At 37.7% G+C, this 25,616-nt stretch overlaps 1 protein-coding gene and 1 pseudogene across 1 annotated transcript; both read right to left on the minus strand.

The window, feature by feature from the left end:
* Positions 1 to 913: 913 nt before the first annotated feature.
* Positions 914 to 10,023, minus strand: LOC110940511 (beta-galactosidase 17). The gene is made up of 19 exons (XM_022182043.2): positions 9,688 to 10,023; positions 9,517 to 9,627; positions 9,077 to 9,272; positions 8,897 to 8,985; positions 8,629 to 8,709; positions 8,433 to 8,527; positions 8,299 to 8,369; positions 8,134 to 8,224; positions 7,946 to 8,063; positions 7,776 to 7,868; positions 7,217 to 7,265; positions 6,964 to 7,145; positions 6,814 to 6,885; positions 5,702 to 5,851; positions 5,539 to 5,589; positions 5,026 to 5,176; positions 4,718 to 4,854; positions 4,577 to 4,642; positions 914 to 1,204 (listed from the first exon to the last, which is right to left on the minus strand). Exons 1-19 carry the CDS (start codon positions 9,772 to 9,774, stop codon positions 1,100 to 1,102), a joined length of 1,995 nt encoding a protein of 664 aa, XP_022037735.1. The 5' UTR covers positions 9,775 to 10,023; the 3' UTR covers positions 914 to 1,099.
* A 3,417-nt stretch (positions 10,024 to 13,440) lies between these two features.
* Positions 13,441 to 15,492, minus strand: LOC110943083 (annotated as a pseudogene).
* Between the last annotated feature and the right edge of the window lie 10,124 nt (positions 15,493 to 25,616).

Here is a 25,616-nt window from a genome sequence, read left to right on the forward strand (position 1 = left end):
TGTTTAGTATATTTTAATAGTTAGTTATTATATTTGCTTTTAATAACATATTTTTAATTTTTTTCTCTTTCTAAAACCATACATTTCCTTTTCTATTTTTTTAATAATTCTTTTTTCTTTTTTTAGAATATATATAAAGGTAGAGGATCCTGTAAAAAGTGCTCAAAGTGTGAGAAGTGTGAGGAGTGTATTATAACACTATATATAATACTATATAACACCATATAAACACCGTAAAACAATATGTAACACCATATAATACCATATAACACTATGTAACACTATATATCATTATATAACAAATATAACACTATAGGTTGTCTGATAGCATGTCTATGATAGATGTATAGTGTTATATTTGTTATATAATGATATATAGTGTTACATAGTGTTATATGGTATTATATGGTGTTACATATTGTTATGGGGTGTTTATATGGTGTTATATAGTATTATATATAGTGTTATAATACACTTCTCACACTTCTCACACTTTGAGCACTTTTTACACTATCCTTACCCTATATATAAATTTATCAATTAATTTAATACTTTTTTAATAATTTATGTATATAACTTTTTTCTACAAACTTAAGTACGTAGTTATGCTTGATTTTTCCCTCGACATTCTGTTATAAGTTTTGATAAAAACAAAGTTGTACTCGAAATAAATTATTTATTTGGTATCACAAAACACTACGATGATAAATTAAACCATTCTAAGGGTTTGAATTTCTAGACAACATGCTTTATTTTCGAATCATGTTTGTTTTACATTATCATTTGCTCGGTTTCGCTGCAACGCGCGACGTAAAAAAACTAGTTTTTTATTTAAATAAAAAGGAACCATACTACCATTTTCTACTATATTTAATTAATAAACTAAAAGTAAAGGTTACACATACATTACATGGAAATAGAAATCATGACCTCCAATTAGGACTAAAATGTTAATTTAATATTACAATATCTGTATGATTATGAAGTATTTGCTAGTTAATTAAAAATTTAAAACACATAAACACGCAAGAGTCAAAGATTTACAATAAGGATAAGATACATTAACATAGTTATGTTTTGAGGTTGCACACAAACCATGTTAAAGCTCTCGTACCTTTAAATGGTTTGAGTCGCATGTGAAGTCTGACCGGTCAACTGAATTCACCATCAACTCAGGTTCGGGACTCTCTAACTCAAGTATCACCTACGTAGAAAAGGCCAAATACGTCAATAAAACAGTTCAGGATCCAAGTGTATTAATGGTTCGTACAATTCTTCACATGACATGATAATAATCAAATTTTGGGTTGGGATTTCTAACCTATTTAATAAATGTATCGTGTTCATTTTGTACAACAGGTTGACCCATTTAAAACTAGATTAACAAATATATAACCCACCAAAGCGTTTTAACAGTCGTACACGTTGTGACCTGTTTACACAAACGGGTTGACTGATCAAGCTAAGGTCACATGGTTTTAAGTATTATCAGAGAAAACTCCTTTGTTCATAACCGATTATATACACAGAATACAAAACTACAAAACTGATTAGCCTGCTAATTAGCTTCTATTCTACGAAAGTCATAAATACAATAATATATGTCAGTTAACAGTCCCCCGCAGTCTAAGCGATAGATGGTCGAACGTTTAGACTGGATCTGAAACGAATGAAGAGCTGGCAAGGGAGTCCCTTGGTGAAGATATCAGCGTGTTGATAGTCAGCAGAGGGACATGAAAGACACGAACTAATCCGACCCGGATTTTGAGATAGGTGGACTGCTGAAACATTGTCACAGTATATCAACGTGGCAGTACGAATCAGAACATGGAGCTCAAGCGGGCGATTGCGAATCCATGTTGTTTCAGCAGTAGCATTTGCAACCCCCCGATATTCGGCTTCTGCCCTAGATCTCAATACAGTTGCTCCACGTTTTGAAGACCATGAGACTAGATTGTCCCCGACAAATACACAGTAGCCGGATGTAGAACGTCTTGACTCCGGCTAACCCCCACAAGTCAGCATCAGAGTAGGCTGTGAGATTCATCGATTTGGAGGGTTTAATTTGCAGATCATGATTGAGGGTGTCCTTTAAATAACGCAGTATGCGTTTTAGAAAGTTGAAGTGGGGTTTACTTATGGCATGCATAAAGAGACGAACTTGTTGGACTGCATATGTGATGTCAGGTCGGGTGAACGTGAGATATTGAAGAGCACCGGCAAGACTCCGACAAAAATGTAATAAATTGTGGTAGAAGACTAGGATTGGATGTTGTTAGAATGATGTCATCAACATACAATAAAAGATGGGCCATTTGGTTTCCACTTTTGTAGACGAATAGAGAAGTGTCACATACCGTGCTTTTAGAACCACACCATTGAATGTATGATGCAAAACGTTGGTACCATGCCCAGTGGCGAAGCTTGAAATTTTTTATGGGGGGTCGAAAACGTATATACCCAAAAACTTCTATAGAACCGGGGGGTCGAAAACATACATACCCAAAAATTCTATACGAAAACTACATTTATAACACTACTGGCCGAAAAGTTCGGGGGGTCGGGCGCCCCTCCCGGCCCCTTCAAAGCATCGCCCCTGACCATGCCCGTAGGGCTTGTTTCAAGTCATAAAGAGACTTTTTAAGACGACAAACATGTTTAGGCTTGTCGTGGTCCACAAATCCAGTTGGTTGGAACATGTACACAGTTTCGCTTAGTTCCCCATGTAGAAACGCGTTTTTGACGTCTAACTGGTGGATTGGCCATGCTTTAGACATGGCTAGGCTCAAAACAGTTCGGATGGTGGTCGGTTTTACAACCGGATTGAATGTTTCATCACAATCAACTCCGACTGGTTGACATGACCACAAGTCGTGCTTTGTACCGTTGAAGCTTCCCATCCGCATGAAATTTATGCCTGTACAACCACATACAACGAATAATATGGGCATCCCGAGGTCTAGGCACCAAGTCCCATGTTTTATTTTCTATAAGGGCCTTGTATTCATCAGACATAGTTGAGTGCCAGTTAGGGTCTTGAAGGACTTGTGTGGGGGATTTTGGTTATGGGGAGATGGATGGGATGGTGTTAATATGAAGGTTAAGGGGTTGTTTTGATTTTAAGGTTCCATCTCTAGACCAGGTAATCATAAGTTGGGTGGGGGGGTGAAATAGCCAGTGTTGCAGAAGGCGTTCTAGGCGGCCGAATTAATCGCTAATCGGTTACTTGTCGCCTAAAATTGAGCAAATCGGCCGATAAAATAGGTCCTGGTCAAAGCCGGTCAAAATCGGACCAAGTCGGAGTTAATCGGGTGAAATCAGACTAATCAGACCTGAAAATTTTTACTCATTTAACTCGATCTTAAGATCCGATCCATGGTTTTAAAGGGTTACACGCTATAAATTATAACCCTCATTTATTCAGTCGTCAGGATTCTAAGGAAACTTGCCTAAATCAATGACCGACACTCACAAATCCCGACCTCCGTTAACGGGACTACAACATTCATCGCCGGTGACCTTGAGTCTTCTTTCTCCGGCGGGAAAACAATAATAATATGTTTGATTGTTGTTGTTTATTAAAGACTCACCGGTCACCATTTAATGCCTTTACTTTATTATTGAAGCCTCGTAGGCAGTGGATTTAGTCTCAAGAGCCCGAACTAGAAGTTCGTCCGACAATGTGCCATAAATCCATTGTAAAACAATGGCATCGATTTCATTCAAGGATTCAAAGGTAAGATCTGTTTTTGTTGGGGCGTTCGTACCATCTATGTAGTGAAGAACTTTGTATCCCCGAGCATGGAGATGAAAAAGCTTGACCCGAGACGAATAGGTAACTTTTGTCCCATCCAAAATTTGAACTTTATTTTGGATGTTAGTCACAGTATAAACCGGATGTAGGGATTCAAATTTCTCTTTTTTGGATGCGTCACCCATGGAGAATGAACAGAGAAAGAGAAGAAGGTAGGGGAAAAAACGAGTGATGGCAGAGGGACCGTAGTCGATCTTGCCAGAAAAGATGAAGTAGAAAAAAAAAATTGGACTGTACTCCGGTGATGGTAGGGCAGCAAAGAGCTAGGGTTACGGTAGCTCTAATACCATATTATCATTTGTTCATTGATATGACACTGATCATATACACAGAATACAAAATTGATTAGCCTAATGATTAGCCCCTAATCTAGGAAGGTCAATAATACTAATAAATACAATTAATATACAATAATATGTACCAGTTAACACTAAGTGTGTCCAGGGTCCGGGCTTGGGTTAATGTATTTGACATGAATAAACATATGGGTTGTATTTGGGTCCATCAATTTCAACCCGCCAACCCAACCCTTTTCATGCAAGGATACTACAATTATAATGGTGGCAGTTGCAGCCTACTTATTTATATAAGGTGAATGGGTCAAACAGGTTGGAATTTGGAAGTCTACTTTTAATGAATAGTTTTTATCTGAATTTTCCTGTTACCGTAATTAGCACATTCATAATTTATAAAAAAAAAGTTGGACACGGATTCTAAGCAAAAAGTGAAGTTTATATCCAATAAATAAAAAAAGTGCGATACCAAGACGTTATTTCCACGTTGGAGAACTGGAGCAGGGACATAGAGGTTACACTGGGCTCCAAAAGACTGTAAAAACAATAGAATCTGTTAGACAGACCTTCTGCTATAACGTTACAGAAAAATGAATAAAATTAACTTTACCGGCCAGAATCTCCCGATATTGAAGTTATTAACAAATGCTACCCCTTTACCCCAACCATTGAAGGACATGTAGGTGTCCGTCACTTTGTCAACAACAAAGTTTCCACTGTAGAAAGCTGGTTCTTTTAAACTCACCCCTGCAAAAGAAAATAGAAGTAATGTTAAACAGTTTCAAAGAAAAAGATTTATATGTATCCGTGTCTTTTCCATAGTATGTATTTATTTATTTTTTCATAGTTAAGAAAATATCCTTGTACCCTATAAATATAGATATCAATAATACATATGTTGGTGTAACTGGAATGTACCAGGGCTGCTTTTACGGGCAGAAATTCCAATAAGTTTAGAAACCGAATTGTTGAAAGAAAGATTGTTTTCATTTAGATTGCTGAGAGGAATTGGAATCATTTTCCACTTGAGCAGAGGTTTCCCATCTAAGTAAACAGCAGACAATATTCCCTATAAAATAATATAATATGATTAAAGCATCTTCTATACCAGAAAAAACCAACTTACTTTCTATAAAAACCCCTTAACAAAAAACTCAACATATTAAAATCCTTGAACTTGCTAACTTTATACAATTTACTTGTACAGTCAGCACATATGTTGACACCCTTAATTTCACGGGTTTATATAAGTTTAACAAAATTGGTTGATGAACTTCTTCGTGCAAAATATGAAAGTATGTTGTTTTTATGCTATTGACACAGTTACATGCTCTCTTACAAGGTTCAAACCATGGTATACATTAGTTTCAAATTAAAACACAAGGTATAATTGGCCTTTAAATGGTTGGTGAGTTAAGTTAGGATTTTTACCTTGCTATCAAACAAATACGGTCCATAATTAATACGACCCATGTTTTCAACCTACAAAGAAGCCAAGGATTATAAACAAAAAATCAAAAAAAATTATATGATGCATGGCAAATATGAATTATTGTAAAAGGGAAACTTGGCCAACAAAAGATTAGACAACAACCAGAATTAACAATCTGGTAGTGGAAGAGCATTCAGCATTGGGGAGGTTGACATGCGTATTTGACCATCTATTAATTGTGCCAACATATTGTGCTTTTTCTCTCTTATCTTCAGAAAGGCATGTAACATACACTTGGGCTCTGTCATGCACCTGAAATTATAAATGACAAGTGTAATATAATATATATTGATTTTAAGGGTGGCAAACAGGCCTCAGTGAGATTGTTCCAATAATAAATTTTTCATAAATGTGAATGATATATATTTGCTGTAAAATGGGGTGATGAATAGTGTCACACCAAAAAGTTGCACCACGTTGGTGTCTTGGTTTAAAAAAGCGCGAGTCGCTCCGAAGCGTTTTGGTTCCAAAAGCTTTAAGCGAAGCTTCAAGCGCAAAGCGAGAGCTTCACGTATACGAAGCGCTCAAAATTAAAAAATAAAAAAAAATATTGTACACATCAATATGACCTATTCTACTTGTTAATTAATAATAAACACAAAAACATGATTAAAAAACACACTTAACACATAAAAAGCATAGTTAAAACATAAATTAAAGTCGAAACACACTTAAAACATAAACATAAAAATAGTCTTTAATCAATAATCATCATAATCAAGTACGTATTCATCTCGGGTCACCAGATGAGGACTTTTCCGAGGCAGCAGTAGTGCTGTTTGATCCTGAGGCCATTATGATTTCTAAACAAAAATCAAGTTGCAGAGAGAATAGAAGGAGAAAGAGGAAGACAGCGGCTGATTATTAGGGTAAAGAAGTAGGGCCTCATTTAAACCCTATTTAAAGACTATTGGGCCTAAAAAATGGCCCAAATGTGACCTGATTGGGCTTAAGCGTCGCTTCAAATCATCATCGCTTCGCGCTTAAAGCTCGCTTCAAAACGCTTCACGTGTTGTAACGCTTCAGACCAAAAAAAGCGCTTTTCCAAACGCTTCAGCGCTTCACGCTTAAAGCGCGCTTAAAGCTCGCTTTTTTAAACACAGGTTGGTGTTTTGGTGCATATAAATTAGGTCAGGTTGAAATTTGAAAACAGTAAAAATCTTATAAAAATGCACCGTTCAAAGTTAGCCAAAAACATACCCCTACCTACCTACCTTTGGTATAGACAAAGTGCTCCTTTTTCCCTTAGTAGTGTACTCAGAAACATATAATAAAAATCCAAACATCTGAAACACCAAAGTGCAAAGTGTTGAAAACATTGCCATGATGAATAAAAATAAATATTGGGTAGCAAAGATAGATACCTGGCCGGCAGCCTCCATTGAAATTGGGTTCTCAGATTCAATAGCTTTGGTTGACAAGTCCAGTGTATTAAATAATGATGATGTTTTTTCTAATTGAATACGGCCGTATCCTGTTTTCTTATTATTTAAAGGAACTGGAGGGAGAGAAGTTGCACTGTACTTGGCTATAACCCCCCGCAAGGCTGGACGGACAAAGTACAAAGCATTATCTTTGTCACTTAACTTATGAGTAGATATAGAATCTTATTATTACCTTTGAATTTTGCCCCATCCACATCACCAGACTCGCTAATAGGAGCATCCTACAAGAAAAATGATTCCCATTAAGTTATTAGAGAGGAAAATGGGTCAGTCCAAATAATTAGTGCGTCACCGAAACTATGTTATTTTAATAATAATAATAATAATAATAATAATCCAACTTAGGATTCATGTGCACTAAATATTGTAACTCTACGTACAAAACAATGAATGTGTTAAATTTGATTACAAATACAATTTTATTTTAATACAAATCTTATATGTATGAAAAACTAATAACCTTGTTGAAAAGAATACTGTTTTCCTCAAGCATCCTACATACATGTGAAATTGTTGAAAAAGTAATAACCTTTTGTACCGGTTTGGTTTGGATGACCCAAAATGTTGCTGTCCATCTTTTAACAATACTCAGTGTGTAAAATATGATTACCAATTTATTTCAACAGATAATCTAATTTTATTTTATTATTAAACAATTTGGCTTGTTTGAAGCCACCTTTCACTTTAACTAATTATTTAAAACTTGAGATGTGAAGAATGAGGTTCCTCACATAATCATAGGATGTAAGATCAGCATCGTAATCAGATTCCTGAGCAGCATTTGCACCGTTGTAAAATCCAAAATTGGTTCCGCCATGAACCATCTATATGTAAGAGATCACCACATCATGAAAATATCTTGTAAATAATGCTTAAAAATTATTTTCCGTTTATAGCATACATAAAGAACAGCAGAGCCATTTCTCGACAAAATATTTTCCAGTGCAGATGCTGTAGAAGCTGCATCTGTTTTAGCAATACTCTCTCCCCAGTGCGTAAGCCAACCGGTGTAAAATTCTCTGAATACATAGTGTCTTTTAAGCATCATAAAAGAAAGTGATTACAAGGATAAATTATAAAAGTACCTACGCAGAAAGGGGTGGCGATTTTCCTGGTGCATTAAATGCCTTTTGCATCTTAAATATAGGCCAAGGATCCTCTCCGGTTGAAAAGTCAACAGCTACAGTTAAACTTTGAAATATTAAACGTAAATTTCTTTCCTAATAGATGATGACATGTGTACTACATTCTTACCTGAAAATACAGTATCCCCTCGTATCGTTCCTTTAGTGAGAGTATCTCTAGTGCCTCCATCTGTGGTATACCTGTTATAAACATGCAAATGTCAACTAATCATTAATTGTTACCAAACTACATGATCAACTTACAAAATTATATCATCCCCGAGATATGACCGAGCTAAGTTGATTAGATGATGCAAATAATCCTTGTCATCTCCATACGAACCAAATTCATTCTCGATCTGTGATCACAATGTTGAAATGCTTGTGAACTGTAGGTGAACAAACAGCGGTAACTGTATATATATTTTGAATAAGAAGATGATGAGATGTACCAACCCACCTGAACCATAATTATAGGTCCTCCTTTGTGGTAAAGAAGATGAGCTATTTTAGGAAGTAGGACTCCCCACCAGCTATCAACCTTCAAAGTCATAAACCGGTATCATATTGCAGTTTACATGAATACTAACCAAGTTCATCTCTAATTATTCTTATTGCATTTAAATAATTCATTGCTAATTTTATGTACAATGAATGAAATAAACTTATATATTAACTCGGTGAACAAGATACATAAGTTTAAAATTGAAAGAAGAAGATTGACGGACCAAAGCAAGGTATCTTGGGTCAGATGATCTTAGCGTGATGGCCGGTTCTTTAGTAAGTAACCAAGCAGGGAAACCACCAAAATCCCATTCTGCAACAGGAAGTCATTGTTCCTTTTCTTCTTGCAATACAAATCAAATGACTGATACACATATGTAAAGTTACTAAAAAGTATGAAAGACCTGCACATATGTAAGGCCCAGGGCGTAGCATGACCAAGAGATCTAACTTGTGACATAGCTCAAGAAATGAAACTATATCAGCAATACCATGGAATTCCAGTTGACCCTCTTTTGGTTCATGCAGATTCCATGGAACATAAGTTTGAACGGCATTCAAACCCAAAGCCTTGGCTCTTAATAGCCTATCTTCCCAATACTGTACCAAAAGAATGAGTAAATTGGAAAACATGGTTGTACATAATTTACAAATAAAAAAAAAATGTGTGTAGCTGTAAATTGGTATCATAGGGTCTGGGGAGGTGGAAACCCCCAACTCCAAAACCATATCAATCAAAACACCTCATAAGTAGAATCTAAAACAAAATCCTAACAGACCATGTCCACAGAAAGAAAGGTGCAAAACTTGCTCCTCTTTCCCTCCCTCTACAGTAATATTGTACCTCAGGAAGAGTACGGAAATAATGCAAGTCCCCACCGATGATTCGAAACGGCTGTCCATCTTTCCAGAACATATCATTTTCAATTCCAAATTTAGGAGCATTAACAACCACCTGTCGAATTTGTCAGAAAATCATATATGAAAAGGGTTATTAGGGTATAAAAAAACTCACTTGATGTTTAGGGGAATTGGGGAGAGGAGCGAAAACAGTAGAGAAAGCAAAGAGAAGAAGAAGAAGAAGAATCATGATCGTTGTCATCTTGCCGTTGACTCGATCAACTCACTCTCTCTCTTTATATTCAAAGTCACGTACCATGTGTTTCGATTGCTTTTAACTTTTCTTTCTTTTCCTTCTTTAACCCCAAATTTGAATTATTAAGACGGAGTAGTATTATCGTGGTGCCGGCATCCCCAATAGCCATTTTTTCTCATTTTTTTCATGCCTACGTAGACTTGTTTTTCATTTTTTCTTATTGTGGTTCATATTTTTAGAATCCATTTTTTATCCATGTTTTTGTGCAAGAACTAGAAGAAATGAGAGAAGGTGGGGTAGTGTGTAGGTGGTGGGGCCTGGGTAATAATTAAAAAAATGTAAATGTAAAAGGTGCTGATGACATGGCATTGTTTTTAGGTGTTTTTAAGATTCCTTATTGGGTGGATTTTTAATGTTTTTAAAGAATGAGTGTTTTTCTCATGTGGCGGGTGACTAGTCAGTTTTTAGATGTTTTTTGTGCTCCTTGTTGTGGATGCTCTTATAGCTATATCTACTCAGCAATGATGATTATACACCAATTCATGAAGACACCTAATCAATCTAAAACACCCCCCCCCCCTCCATGGAAATCGAACACAAGACCTAATGGTCCCTAAGTTTATTTCACCTCTACGATGTCACTGGGCTATAATGTCATGAGCGCTTTCTCCTTTTTGAAAAAGTCACAAATTTTAACTTCTCATTTCTCTTTTTCAAACTATAAAAACTTCTTCTCAAGTGCATGTCCAAACACTACAAAAATGACTTATTAACTTTTAAGAAGTAAATAAGTTAAAAGGAGCTCAAAATAAGCAAATCCCAAACACCCATCTAGATTATCTTTTTTAAACGGCGGTGAATATTATTAACTGGACTAGTTTTTTACTATCGCCGCATTGCGGCGACGTCTTTTGTTGTTTAGTCTGTGTTTACATATGTTTTGAAATCATTACAAGCGCGTTGCGCACGAAACCGCTAACAATAATAAAAAGAAAAAATAGAAAAAAACACTAAAAGATAACCAAAAGAAAATCCACCAAAAAAGTTGTATGGTAATGATGTTGTTCGTATGAAACCTGTGGTTAGAGATGAGCAAATGATACTGGGTACCGATACCGAATTTTCCAAACCGAAAGATCTTAAGTACCAATTCGGTACGACTTTTGGCGTTTCTGATACCGGTTCGCTACTGGTTTTTGACTTGATGTATTTAAGTAATGTTGAATAAAGATATCTGCATTTTTAACATGCTTTAAATTCATTTATTTATTTTTCTTGATAAATTTTTATGCGGCTCTTGATATACTCCAGAATTCATCTTGCATTGTGAGCATGAACTTAATGATAGTAAATGACCATTTTACCCGTTTGTCTGTCTGTCCAAAATCATTAGAATGATTGTTTTATAAGCGCTTATAATGTAAATACTAGAAGTGGCAAAATGGGTGGGTTTGGTAGGTTTGGGTAATGGGTTAGGATGGGTATAGGTTAGGATGGGTTTGGGTTAGGATGAGTTTATTAAGAAATGGATTAGAATGAGTTTAGGTCAAGATGAGTTTTTGTCAAGATAGATTTGGGCATGATAAAAAATTCTAAAAAATCCAAAAAATTATAAAAACCCAAAAAAAAATAGTAAGAAATTCTAAAAACAAAAGAAAATTCTAAAAAATCAAAAAAATTCTAAAAAATCAAAAACATAATAAAAAATCCAAAAATTAAAAAAAAACTCTAAAAATTCAAAAAAAAAATCAAAAAAAATAATAAAAAATCAAAAATAAAAAAAAATAAAAAAAATAAAAAAAATCTAAAAAAATCCAAAAAATCCAAAAAATCAAAAAATAATAAAAAATCCAAAAATTCTAAAAAAAACCCTAAAAATCATAAAAAATTAGAAAAATAAAAAATATTCTAAAAAATCCAAAAAATTAAAAAAAAATAAAAATTCTAAAAAATCAAAAAAATTCTAAAAAATCAAAAAAATAATTTAAAATTCTAAAAATTCTAAAAAATCAAAAAAATTCTAAAAATAAAAAAAATCCAAAAAATTCTGAGAAAACAAAAAATTCAAAAAATAACAAAAAAATCCAAAAAAATCTAAAAAAATCAAAAAGACAATAAAAAATCAAAGAAATTCTAAAAATAAAAAAACCTAAAAAATCAAAAAATTCTAAAAAATCAAAAAGATTTCTAAAAAATCCAAAAAATAATAAAATATTCTAAAAAATAAAAACATTTCTTAAAAATCCTAAAAACTTTTTTTAGAATTTTTTGGATTTTTTATGCTTTTATTTATTTTTAGTATTTTTTATTTTTTAGACTTTTTTTGATTTTTTAGAATTTTTTGGATTTTTTTATTTTTAATAAATTTTTAGAAGTTTTTGGGGTTTTTTTTAGAAAATTTTGGATTTTTTATTATTATTTTTTGATTTTTTAGAATTTTTTGATTTTCTAAAATTTTTTGACTTTTTATTTTTTTTGGATTTTTATTATTTTTTTATTTTTTAGAATTTTTTTTATTTTTTAGAATTGTTTTGATTTTTTGGATTTTTTTAGAATTTTTTTGATTTTTAAAATTTTTTTGATTTTTAGAATTTTTTTGATTAACTATAGTTTTTATGATTTTTTAGATTTTTTTTTATTTTTTTTGAATTTTTTGGATTTTTTTGATTTATTAGATTTTTTTTTATTTTTTAGATTTTTTAGAATTTTTTGGATTTTTTAGTATTTTTTTTATTTTTAGAATTTTTTGGATTTTTATTATTTTTCTGATTTTTTATAATTTTTTGATTGATTATTATTTTTTTGATTTTTTATAATTTTTTTTATTTTTTTGAATTGTTTAGATTTTTTTATTTATTAGAATATTTTTGATTTTTTATTATTTTTTTGATTTTTTTGATTTTTTGGAAATTTTTTGAATTTTTTACTGTTTTTTTTATTTTTAAGAATTTTTTTTGATTTTTTAGATTTTTTAGATTTTTTTGTATTTTTTATTATTTTTTGGATTTTTTAGAATTTTTTTTATTTTTTATTTTTTAGATATTTTTATTTTTCTGGTTTTTTTGAAAATTTTTATTATTTTTAATTTTTTATTATTTTTTAAATTTTTATTATTTGTGAAGGCAACATCTACGAACACTCGAATAAGATGAAAAATCTGCTTGTGATGCTCTTTTTTGAGTTACCCATTTACCCTGCGTAATACCCATCCTTACCCACTAATTATTTTAAATAGGTATCATATAACCCATCCTGACCCATCCTTAGTTATTTCTTAACCCATCCTAACTCATTCTCATTTTTCAAAATGACCCAAAATAACCCAAAAAACCCAAATGGGTTTTATTTGCCATGCCTAGTAAATACAGAAGGACAAAGAATTATATAAATTAGTGACATACTTGAATAAACTACATCATCAATATATATATAAAATTATATGCAATCAACGCAATATTGTTATATAAAAATAAGAAATATAAAACTTTGATTATTGACAGCAACAATGGTTCCGTTTGAGCCTCGAGACCGAGTCTCTCTCTCCCTTCCCACGACCATTGCAGTCGCTTGCTTCATCTTCGTCGGAATCGAAGGCGCCAAAACACCCTTATTTATGTTCTTTAAGGAGCACCCCGTGTGAGCAATGGGCCAATGGTTAATTAACACCTTGTCCTATGATCTCCCTCGGCCCCTACCAAAACCACCGCCACGCCCACCACCACAAAAACCACCACCTCTGCCACCTCTTGGAGTACCTCTACCACGGAAAGAACCTCCACCATGGCCACCAGCTCTACCACTCCCACGTCCGCCACCTCTACCACCTGTTGCTCCCCTGTAAAATCAAAGTCCAAACATAGAAAACCAAATCAATATAGCATCAAGTCATTAACATGAATAAAAACATATGATTTGCAAGGGTGTATGATCAAATTCTTTATCCTAGGTCAAAAAGCATTCAAGAATCACATCATGACATTGCTCGTTAGTTTTAATATTACAATATGGTAACATCCAGATAAGGGTGTTCAAAAACTGTGAAAACCGACCAAACCAAAGCAAGTCAGCCACTTTAAAATAAGTGTTCAAACCGCGAAACCAGTAAAACCGCCAGATGTTTAGTAGTCAACCATTCGGTCTAGATTTTTTGTCAAAACCGACCGACAGGATACACCCCTAGATGCAACAAAATCAAGATCACAACTAACAAAACATACTTGGGCTGCGGAAGAAAGCGCGCCAGAGGCAAAAGCTTGGCCGGATCAATATATACGAAGTCGCTATAATCCCTTCCAACATTTTAACAGGAAAGAACTACACAATTTCAACAGCAAACATAAAACACACACATCAGCAGAAAGCCCTGATTCATAAAATCACACCACAAAATATATTCACAGATTCATTAATTGGACCAAATATCTCATCAACTTGACCAATCTGAGTCTTATTTTGAAGATAAATCAGAGCATTAAAGTACGGTATCTTCTCATTAGTGAACTTCATAGCCGCATCTCCCTCACACGCATGAACAAAATATGAAACCTCTGCATAATTAGCAATCAAGCTGTGTTTGAATGTGTAAATTAGGGTTTTGGTACGCATGAACAAATGATGAATACGAACCTACGACTTGCTCCGGTGGACCTTCATTGAACCGGTCGCCGCTGAAGCGGCCACCACCGCCGCGTCCGCCACGGCCTTCGCCGTCCCTGCCGACCCTGAAACCGCCGCGTCCGCCACCTCTGCTACCGAATCTGCCGGCTGTGTCAAAGTATAAAACAACAAGCAAAAAAGAGGTACTAAAGATTTAATCAAAGAATACCGACTTTGTCTTTTAAGATATTAGATAATATAGAGGGAGGTTCATTTGAGAAGAATTTTCTTGAAAGAAGAAAAAATAAATTAATCTAGACCCTATATTTTTTTATCAATGGTTGGGAATTAAATATTATTTTTGTCCAATTTTAATTAATGCTTTAATTACTAAGGGTAATATAGACAATTTGATGTAGAATACTAATAAATATTTTAAAGAGTTACTCAAGTCTCATTAATGCCACCATAATTTTCTCTTCACCACCATTAATGTGTTAGATCCTACACTAATTTTACTAGAATTGACAAAATTGTTTAAAAGTGTTGTGTCCTACACATATTTTATTATGAGTCATAAAATTATTTAAAAGTTTTGGAGTCCTACACATTCTGTACCCTACACCAAAACATTGTTTTAATTGTGTAGGAAACGTTGAATATGTAAGATCATGTGCATGATTGTTTTTATTATGTAAGGTGCACAACTATTTTATAAAACAGACTCATTAAATGATTAGTGTTCATTAATTTGAATAGCAAAAATAAATAATAAAATCATTAAATGATTTGTTCAAATTACCTTTGTATCCTTTATTCTTTTTATTCTTAATTTATAATTTCTTCTCATTTGAACTCTCCACTAGATAATGTATCCAACTTAAAAGTAAAGAAGATAATAAAAATATTAAAAAAATAATATATATTATTATAATATATAAAACACTATTCATTGACTTTTAATTTGAATACTAGATTTTTACCCGCGCCGGGTGTTGCGGCGGCGACATCACGTCACACGCGTGACGATGATGACATTGATGTGTGGCGCGCTACGCGTGACGTGTGAATTTACCTTTGAAAGAAATAAACAAAAAAAATACCTTGAAGTGACACCTGCGATCCCATCCTAGCTTTGCAAGCTGATTCAATACACAATAATACAAACTAAAGTTAATCTGAAAAGCCCAAAAAAATAACAAACAAAGAAATAAAAACAACTATTCGACTACTAATTTCAAATTATGTTGGTGTGATTTAGCAACTAATAACCAAGTCATTGATAGATTGGTATGAACAGTTTACATCTATCAATCCTACGGATCTGAAACATAATTAAATAACTTACATTTGGTGGAGTTTCATGTTTCCTTTAGAGTATTTCACCTAGAGGAAAAGAAACCCAAAACAGATTACAAACCTACTGGTTGCCATGTGATATCAGGCGACCATCTCCTAGCATCATAGCATGAGTATATTGCCCAATCACTTTGTCAAAGCAAAGTAAATCACACGAAGAAGCATTCAAGCTAAGCATAAAGCGAAAACTATTCAAGTAGGGAAAACATTAAAGGACAATGTCAACTAAGGACCGTTAGCATACAAAACAAAGGAACAATGAGGCTCAGATATGTGAAGCTTATGCTCCGCCAAGATACGGAATACCTCATCTTCAAAATGAAGAGGATAAACTTGTGACAACCCGTATTCCAGAACCCTTCTTTGTGTTTTATTGAAACTTGTATGAGCAATACGTGACTAGTTGACGTGTTTGATTGTAATAGAATATTACGTTCTGTATGCTATGTGTTATGTGATATGGAAATTAGAATGTGAAATTGTGTCCGATCGCACAAGCCCTTTTGGGCCGCACACCGCGTCTCTTTTCTCACACTCTTCTCGGCTCACTATACTTGGACTCGAGACCAAGAGGGCAACCCATTGATGGGTTCGACCCACTCCTCTTGTGCGTGTACACATACCCATTATGGGGCTTATTCCTCATAATTTACTAAGATAAGAAAACACACACAAACCCTAAGCTTTCTCTCTCCCTCTTACCCTTGTGCGACGGCAAACATCCCCCTTTCCATCGAAGCTTTTGTGATTCGGATCAATCTTTGTTCTCGTCTCTAACCGGTTAGTGTTATATTATTGTTTGGTCTTGGATATGATTGATGTTGTTGATTGAGTAACTAGGTATTATTTGATGTTGATGTTTAAAGTGTTATGCTTGTAAAATACATGATGGGTAAGTCTGTTAGATCACTATAAAGTATTGATGAATGCTTTAATGTTGATATAGAACTGATTGGATATAATATAATCGGCCGTATGTATGCATATGATCGTTGTCTATGTAATCAAGTTGGAATGATTAGGGTTGCATATTAGATATTGAAATCACTAATTCGAATGATTCGATGATTGCTGTTCTTGAGTTGATTACAATTAGGGTGGTATGAATATGCATGATTGCTAAATTGAATGTTGTTTGATCCGTTTTTGAAACTGCCAAAGTTGTTTACTGATGTTACGGAAATAAATGAGCTGCAAATAAGGAAGTCTGTTACACACCTAGTCTCGACAAGAGTTGCGAGTCGAGAACTCACAGTCTCGACTCAAGACCGCACCTCACTCACACAAAAACAACATGACTCGAGACCATGGTTGCGGGTCTTGTTGCGACTCGAGACCATCTAGTCTCGACTAGTACATGCGTGATCTGAGATCCCTTAGTTGTGACTCGAGATCTTTAGGCCAACAACCCAAGACCGTACAGTCTCGACTCGAGACCACCAGCTCACACATCTGCTATGGGCTTGCACATTATCACAGGCCCAAGAGCTTGGGCCGCATACTTGGGCTTTGTTTGTTTACGTGATGTTACCATTAAACTCGTATGTACTGCTGAACTGCCATGATTATTATGTGTCGTAACCTGCTAGCCTATGTGTAAACTTATGTGCATTACTTAAACCTAGACCTGACTTGTATGGTAACCATGTTAGGACGTGGTTGACCACAAGTGGCTCAAGTGACCTTTTGTTTATCTGCCGAGCAAACCAAGGTGAGTTCACACTCCTTCCAAGGCATAGGATTCCCAAGGGTTGGGAATGGGTAAATGAACTATACGGTAATTACGACCATCCTCCGTGGGTAGGATGCCAAGAATACACATTGGACCAAACCTCTATCATTGAAGTCCCTCATTATATCGACTTAATCGCCGAGGCCTATGGCGAGCGGGTCATTAGTTAATAGCGTTATTAGGTTTAACAAACCTCACATCGTGTCGTTCGAACGGGCGTGTACTAATGGACTATGGGCAAAGGGTCAATGCTGATAGACATTGACTTAGGACACCTCTTACATTTTCGTAGCAGTCGATACACACGGTCTAGTAACACATGGGAAGCCCCCACTAATCTTCACATACATGTCTGGGAGAGCGCGATACGAATTAATACGATACATGGTTTACAAAACGAGCATATGATTTACGAAACGAATACTATAACCAAACAACCAACTGTAAACTCGCTCAACTTTGTTGTTGACTCGTTGTTACATGCCTTGCAGGTCGTTAGGTACTCATGGAGCTTGCACAGGGAGGCGCGGTCGTTGTGGGACATGGCAGTGTGTGCCATGCTAGAAACATTACTTTATTTCGTACTTAATACTTCCATTGGGTTTTACAATTATGCTTCCGCTAAACACTTAACTATGTTTTTGATTTGAAACACCTGTCATATCGTGTGGTTGAATTTTACTTATTACTTGTTATGTTCAATATGATTGGTGGCTTGATCCTGGTCAGTCACGCCTCCAAGCGGTGGTACTCCGCGTGTGGATTTTGGGGGTGTGACAGATTGGTATCAGAGCCATTGGTTATAGTGAACTTGGTTTTAATAAGGGGAAAAAGTTTTTGTTAAAACCAGACTATAACCTGTACAGTGCTCAACGATCCACAACGACGCTTCGCTCCACGTGCAAGACTCAACACTATAGATGATACTATTCATGTTTACATTACCTACTTGTTAGATACATACTACATTGCTCATGGTATGCTTAGATAACGTAGCAACTACTATTTGAAAACCTTGTTTGCTCACACTCTTCTGTCATTCCACACTTGCGTATTAATACGACGCACTTCTCACTTGTGTTCTCTTACTTGTGAAGATCATGAGTGGACGCGTTAACATGACTCAAGCCCAGTTGACGGCTCTGATTAACGAACAAGTTGATGCGGCACTTGCAGCCGCTCAAGCAGGAGGTATACCCTGCAGTCGCAAACTCACTCTAGGATCTTTAGATCCTACACTCCTAAACCAACTCTTGTGTTAAACCTTGTCCTGTTCTTATACACAACAGGTCAACACGCTCAGCTACCTGTATGCACCTTCAAGACTTTCATGGATTGTCGTCCTAGCACATTCAGTGGCATAGAAGGAGCTGTTGGACTCCTCCATTGGTTTGAAAAGCTCGAGTCCATCTTTGAGATGTGTGAATGCCCTGAGGCTCGCAGGGTGAAGTATTCCACTGGTACTCTCGAAGGCATTGCGCTGACTTGGTGGAATGCACAAGTTCAGATGCTGGGGTTGGCGGCTGCTAATGCCACCCCATGGAACGACTTTAAGGAACTGATTAAGCGAGAATACTGTAGTCGTGATGACATCCACAAGCTAGAAGTGGAGTTCTTTAATCTGAAGATGACGGGGTCAGAGATAGAAGCGTATACGAAGCGATCCAACGAGCTGGCCATCTTGTGTCCAACTATGGTGGACCCTCATATCAAGCGCATTAAGTTGTACCTCAGAGGTTTAGTACTAGAGATTCAAAGCCATGTGACGTTTGCCAACCTTGCTACCATCTAGGATATTACTCGACTTGCTCATCGCCTCACAGACCAGGCAGTGGAACAGAACAGGCTGCCTAAACGCATCGGTGCTACTACCACTACTACTTCTGCTACTCCCAGTGATAACAAGAGAAAATGGGATGGAGCCTCCAGCAAGGGTTCGACTTCAGTACAGTCCCAGGCTCAGCAGCAAAAGATTGATGACTATCAGAGCCCTGGTCAGCAATCTTCTGGTAGTCAAAGGCAGGGTGGATATCGAGGAAACCTCCCGAAGTGCAACTCATGCAACAGGCACCACAATGGTCAGTGCAACAAGGGTCGTTGTCAGAGGTGCCTCAAGATGGGTCATGAAGCTAAGGATTGCAGGAGCTCTCGACCTGCGAATCAGAACCAGCAACAACAACCACCAGCTCCACAGAACCAGCAGCAGCAACAACAGCGAGGCAACAGGGGATGCTTTCAGTATGGGGCTGAAGGCCACTTCAAGCGGGACTGCCCCCAGTTAAACCAGAATCAGAACAACAACAACAATAATCAGGGCAATGGGAACAACAATGGGGGAAACAATAATGACAATGGTGCTAGGGGTCGTGCATTCGTGCTGGGGCAGTGTGAAGCAAGGAATGATCCTAATGTGGTGATGGGTAGTTTCTTCTCGATGACTTTTATGTTACTGTTTTATTTGATTCGGGTGCGGATACCAGTTATATGTCTGTGAAAGTTAGTCAAATGTTAAAGCGCACACCAACACTTTTAAACACCAAACATGTCGTAGAGTTAGCTAACGGTAAAAGTTTAGAGGCCACACACATAGTCAAGGGTTGTAACATCGTTTTAGCTGGTCAGACGTTCTCCATCGATCTCATTCCTATAGTTCTGGGTAGTTTCGACATCGTCATTGGGATGGATTAGTTGTCCCAACAGCAAGAAGAGATTCTGTGTAAGGAAAAGATCGTTCGTATTCCCCGTTCCGGTAAAGAACCTCTCGAAATTCAAGGCGACAAGAGTGGTGCTTTGGTGGGCATCATCTCCTTTCTTAAGGCCCAGAAGTGTTTGCGAAAGGATCACACCGCTATCTTGGCACTTGTCACTGACGCATCGACGAAAGAGAAGAGGTTGGAGGATATTCCAGTAGTGCGCGACTTTCCTCAAGTATTTCCTGAAGATTTACCTGGGCTACCGCCTCATCGCCAGGTCGAATTCCAAATCGAGCTAGCTCCTGGAGCAGCACCCATAGCTCGAGCACCTTATCGCTTAGCACCATCAGAATTGGAAGAACTATCCAAACAACTGCAAGAACTCTTGGATAAAGGTTTTATTCGTCCTAGCTCTTCGCCTTGGGGAGCTCCAGTATTGTTTGTAAAGAAGAAAGACGGTACCTTCCGTATGTGCATAGATTACCGCGAACTCAACAAGGTGACCGTGAAGAATCGCTATCCTCTTCCACGCATCGATGACTTATTCGACCAGTTGCAAGGGTCGAGCTACTACTCGAAGATTGATCTGAGGTCAGGCTACCATCAACTGAGAGTCCGGGACGAGGACATCTCCAAAACAGCATTCAGAACTCGCTACGGCCACTACGAGTTTCTAGTTATGCCATTCGGGTTAACAAACGCGCCTGCAGTCTTCATGGATCTTATGAACAGAGTGTGCAAGCCATACCTGGACAAGTTTGTTACTGTTTTCGTCGACGACATACCGATCTATTCTAAGAGTCAGGAGGAGCACAAGCACCATCTACGGCTTATTTTGAAACTCCTTCGAACAGAACAGTTATACGCCAAGTTTTCGAAATGTGACTTCTGGCTTCGTGAAGTCCACTTTCTAGGCTATGTGGTAAACAAGGATGGGATTCATGTTGATCCATCCAAGGTAGACTCGATTAAGAACTGGCCTGCACCGCGTACACCAACGAAAATACGCCAATTCTTGGGCTTGGGAGGTTACTACAGAAGGTTTATCAAAGACTTCTTGAAGATTGCGCAGCCGCTTACACTACCGACACAAAAGGGTGTCACCTATCGTTGGGGTAATACACAGGAAATGGCTTTTCAGCACTTAAAGGACAGACTTTGCAGCGCACCTATTCTTTCATTGCCAGATGGCATGGACGACTTTGTGGTTTATTGTGACGCATCAATTCAGGGTCTTGACTGTGTATTGATGCAACGAGATAAAGTCATTGCTTACGCATCACGCCAACTTAAGATCCACGAAAGGAATTATACTACGCACGATTTATAGCTGGGAGCTGTTGTTTTCGCACTTAAGATATGGAGACATTACCTGTACGGTACCAAGTGCACCATCTACACCGATCACAGGAGTCTCGAGCATATCTTCAAGCAAAAGGAACTGAACATGCGACAATGTCGACGGGTCGAGTTATTGAATGATTACGAATGTGCCATCAAGTACCATCCGGGCAAAGCCAGTGTTGCGGTCGACGCCCTCAGTCGAAAAGATACTGCACCTAGACGCGTGCGAGCACTACAACTTACCATCCAGTCTAGTCTTCCTGCGCAGATACGAGATGCTCAGGTAGAAGCATTGAAACCAGAAAACGTCAGGGCTGAAGCCTTACACGGTTCAAGGCAACAGTTAGAACAAAAGGAAGACGGCACCTATTACGTAACAGGACGCATTTGGGTCCCACTTTATGGCAACTTACGCGAACTTGTAATGGATGAAGCCCATAAGTCTCACTACTCAGTATATCCAGGTTCGGATGAGATGTACCATGATCTCAGAACTACGTATTGGTGGCCTAGCATGAAAGCCCACATAGCAACTTACGTCAGCAAATGTTTGACTTGTGCGAGAGTCAAGACGAAATATCAGAAACCATCAGGCCTACTCCAGCAACCAAAGATACCACAAGGGAAATGGGAGGAAATTTCCATGGATTTTGTTACTGGCCTGCCTAGATCTCAACGTGGGAATGATACTATTTGGGTGATCGTGGATCGACTCACTAAGTCTGCACACTTCTTGGCTATCAAAGAAACAGACAAATTCTCTACCTTAGCAGACGTTTACTTAAAAGAAGTAGTTTCGAGGCACGGGGTGCCAACCTCTATTATTTCCGATCGTGATGCACGTTTTACTTCTGAACTGTGGCAAGCGATGCATAAATCTTTTGGCTCACGATTAGACATGAGCACAGCTTATCACCCTCAGACGGATGGGCAGTCTGAGCGCACTATCCAGACTCTAGAAGACATGCTTCGGGCATGTGTTATCGACTTCGGCAACGGCTGGGAAAAACATCTCCCGTTAGTGGAGTTTTCATATAACAACAGCTACCACACCAGCATTCAAGCCGCTCCATTTGAGGAATTATACGGGCGTAAATGCCGATCACCTCTTTGTTGGGCAGAGGTGGGTGATAGTCAGATCACGGGTCCAGAACTTGTAGTAGACGCAACGGAAAGAATTGCTCAGATACTACAACGAATGGCGGCAGCTCGTGACCGTTAGAAAAGCTACGCTGATAAGCGCAGGAAACCACTCGAGTTCCAGGTTGGGGATCGAGTGCTACTCAAAGTCTCACCTTGGAAAGGTGTGGTTCGTTTTGGCAAACGAGGCAAGCTCAATCCGCGGTATGTCGGACCGTTCGAAATCATAGAAACTGGACCTACCAGCAGAACTCGGTGGAGTTCACAACGTCTTTCACGTGTCAAATCTGAAGAAATGTCTGTCAGATGAGACCCTCAAAGTTCCTTTGAAGGAGCTCACTATCGACGATCAGTTGCGATTCGTCGAGGAACCAGTTGAAGTCACGGACCGGGATGTTAAGGTCCTCAAGCACACCAGAATACCTCTGGTTCGAGTTCGTTGGAACTCCCGTCGTGGCCCAGAGTTCACCTGGGAACGCGAAGACCAAATGAAACAAAAGTATCCCCAATTGTTCGAGAACAGTACAACCACTACTGAGGCTGAAGCTACTGCGGAATTTCGGGACGAAATTCCAAACCAACGGGGGAAGGATGTGACACCCCGGGAAAACTAGGAAAACCAAGTAACTTAACTAGCTTCCTCAGTGACTACGTGCTAAATTTCGGGACGAAATTTCTTTCAACTTGGGGATAATGTGACAACCCGTATTCCAGAACCCTTCTTTGTGTTTTATTGAAACTTGTATGAGCAATACGTGACTAGTTGACGTGTTTGATTGTAATAGAATATTACGTTCTGTATGCTATGTGTTATGTGATATGGAAATTAGAATGTGAAATTGTGTCCGATCGCACAAGCCCTTTTGGGCCGCACACCACATCTCTTTTCTCACACTCTTCTCGGCTCACTATACTTGGACTCGAGACCAAGATGGCAACCCATTGATCGGTTCGGCCCACTCCTCTTGTGCGTGTACACATACCCATTATGGGGATTGTTCCTCATAATTTACTAAGATAAGAAAACACACACAAACCCTAAGCTTTCTCTCTCCCTCTCACCCTTGTGCGACGACAAACATCCCCCTTTCCATCGAAGCTTTTGTGATTCGGATCAATCTTTGTTCTCGTCTCTAACCGGTTAGTGTTATATTATTGTTTGGTCTTGGATATGATTGATGTTGTTGATTAAGTAACTAGGTATTATTTGATGTTGATGTTTAAAGTGTTATGCTTGTAAAATACATGATGGGCAAGTATGTTAGATCACTATAAAGTATTGATGAATGCTTTAATGTTGATATAGAACTGAATGGATATAATATAATCGGCCGTATGTATGCATATGATCGTTGTCTATGTAATCAAGTTGGAATGATTAGGGTTGCATATTAGATATTGAAATCACTAATTCGAATGATTCGATGATTGCTGTTCTTGAGTTGATTACAATTAGGGTGGTATGAATATGCATGATTGCTAAATTGAATGTTGTTTGATCCGTTTTAGAAACTGCCAAAGTTGTTTACTGATGTTACGGAAATAAATGAGCTGCAAATAAGGAAGTTTGTTACACACCTAGTCTCGACAAGAGTTGCGAGTCGAGAACTCACAGTCTCGACTCTAGACCGCACCTCACTCACACAAAAGCAGCATGACTCGAGACCATGGTTGCGGGTCTTGTTGCGACTCGAGACCATCTAGTCTCGACTAGTACATGCATGATCCGAGATCCCTTAGTTGTGACTCGAGATCTTTAGGCCAACAACCCGAGACCGTACAGTCTCGACTCGAGACCACCAGCTCACACATCTGTTATGGGCTTGCACATTATCACAGGCCCAAGAGCTTGGGCCGCATACTTGGGCTTTGTTTGTTTACGTGATGTTACAGTTAAACTCGTACGTACTGCTGAACTGCCATGATTATTATGTGTCGTAACCTGCTAGCCTATGTGTAAACTTATGTGCATTACTTAAACCTAGACCTGACTTGTATGGTAACCATGTTAGGACGTGGTTGACCACAAGTGGCTCAAGTGACCTTTTGTTTATCTGTCGAGCAAACCAAGGTGAGTTCACACTCCTTCCAAGGCATGGGATTCCCAAGGGTTGGGAATGGGTAAATGAACTATATGGTAATTACGACCATCCTCCGTGGGTAGGATGCCAAGAATACACACTGGACCAAACCCCTATCATTGAAGTCCCTGATTATATCGACTTAATCGTCGAGGCCTATGGCGAGCGGGTCATTAGTTAATAGCGCTATTAGGTTTAACAAACCTCACACCGTGTCGTTCGAACGGGCGTGTACTAATGGACTATGGGCAAAGGGTCAATGCTGATAGACATTGACTTAGGACACCTCTTACATTTTCGTAGCAGTCGATACACACGGTCTAGTAACACATGGGAAGCCCCCCACTAATCTTCGCACACATGTCTGGGAGACCGCGACACGAATTAATACGATACATGGTTTACAAAACGAACATATGATTTACGAAACGAATACTATAACCAAACAACCAACTGTGAACTCGCTCAACTTTGTTGTTGACTCGTTGTTACATGCCTTGCAGGTCGTTAGGTACTCATGGAGCTTGCACAGGGAGGCGCGGTCGTTGTGGGACATGGCAGTGTGTGCCATGCTAGAAACATTACTTTATTTCGTACTTAATACTTCCATTGGGTTTTACAATTATGCTTCCGCTAAACACTTAACTATGTTTTTGATTTGAAACACCTGTCATATCGTGTGGTTGAATTTTACTTATTACTTGTTATGTTCAATATGATTGGTGGCTTGATCCTGGTCAGCCACGCCTCCAAGCGGTGGTACTCCGCGTGTGGATTTTGGGGGTGTGACAAAACTGCCATGGCTGCATAGTCCGACTGTGATGCAAGCAATTAAACACCACAGCATGTCGGCTGCATAGTCCGATTGTGATGTAAAAGCACAGACAAATACATGCTAACACT

The sequence above is a fragment of the Helianthus annuus genome, chromosome 5 (genome assembly GCF_002127325.2).
Source record: "Helianthus annuus cultivar XRQ/B chromosome 5, HanXRQr2.0-SUNRISE, whole genome shotgun sequence".
NCBI classification, from domain to species: Eukaryota; Viridiplantae; Streptophyta; class Magnoliopsida; order Asterales; family Asteraceae; genus Helianthus; species Helianthus annuus.

Excerpts from the sequence above, each read along its gene's own strand:
- LOC110940511 (XM_022182043.2), bottom strand. The coding sequence starts at position 9,774 with ATGACAACGATCATGATTCTTCTTCTTCTTCTTCTCTTTGCTTTCTCT. Across the intron at positions 9,628-9,687 it reads CCAATTCCCCTAAACATCAA|GTGGTTGTTAATGCTCCTAA; the intron begins GTGAGTTTTTTT and ends CAAATTCGACAG. Across the intron at positions 4,643-4,717 it reads ATATCGGGAGATTCTGGCCG|TCTTTTGGAGCCCAGTGTAA; the intron begins GTAAAGTTAATT and ends TTGTTTTTACAG.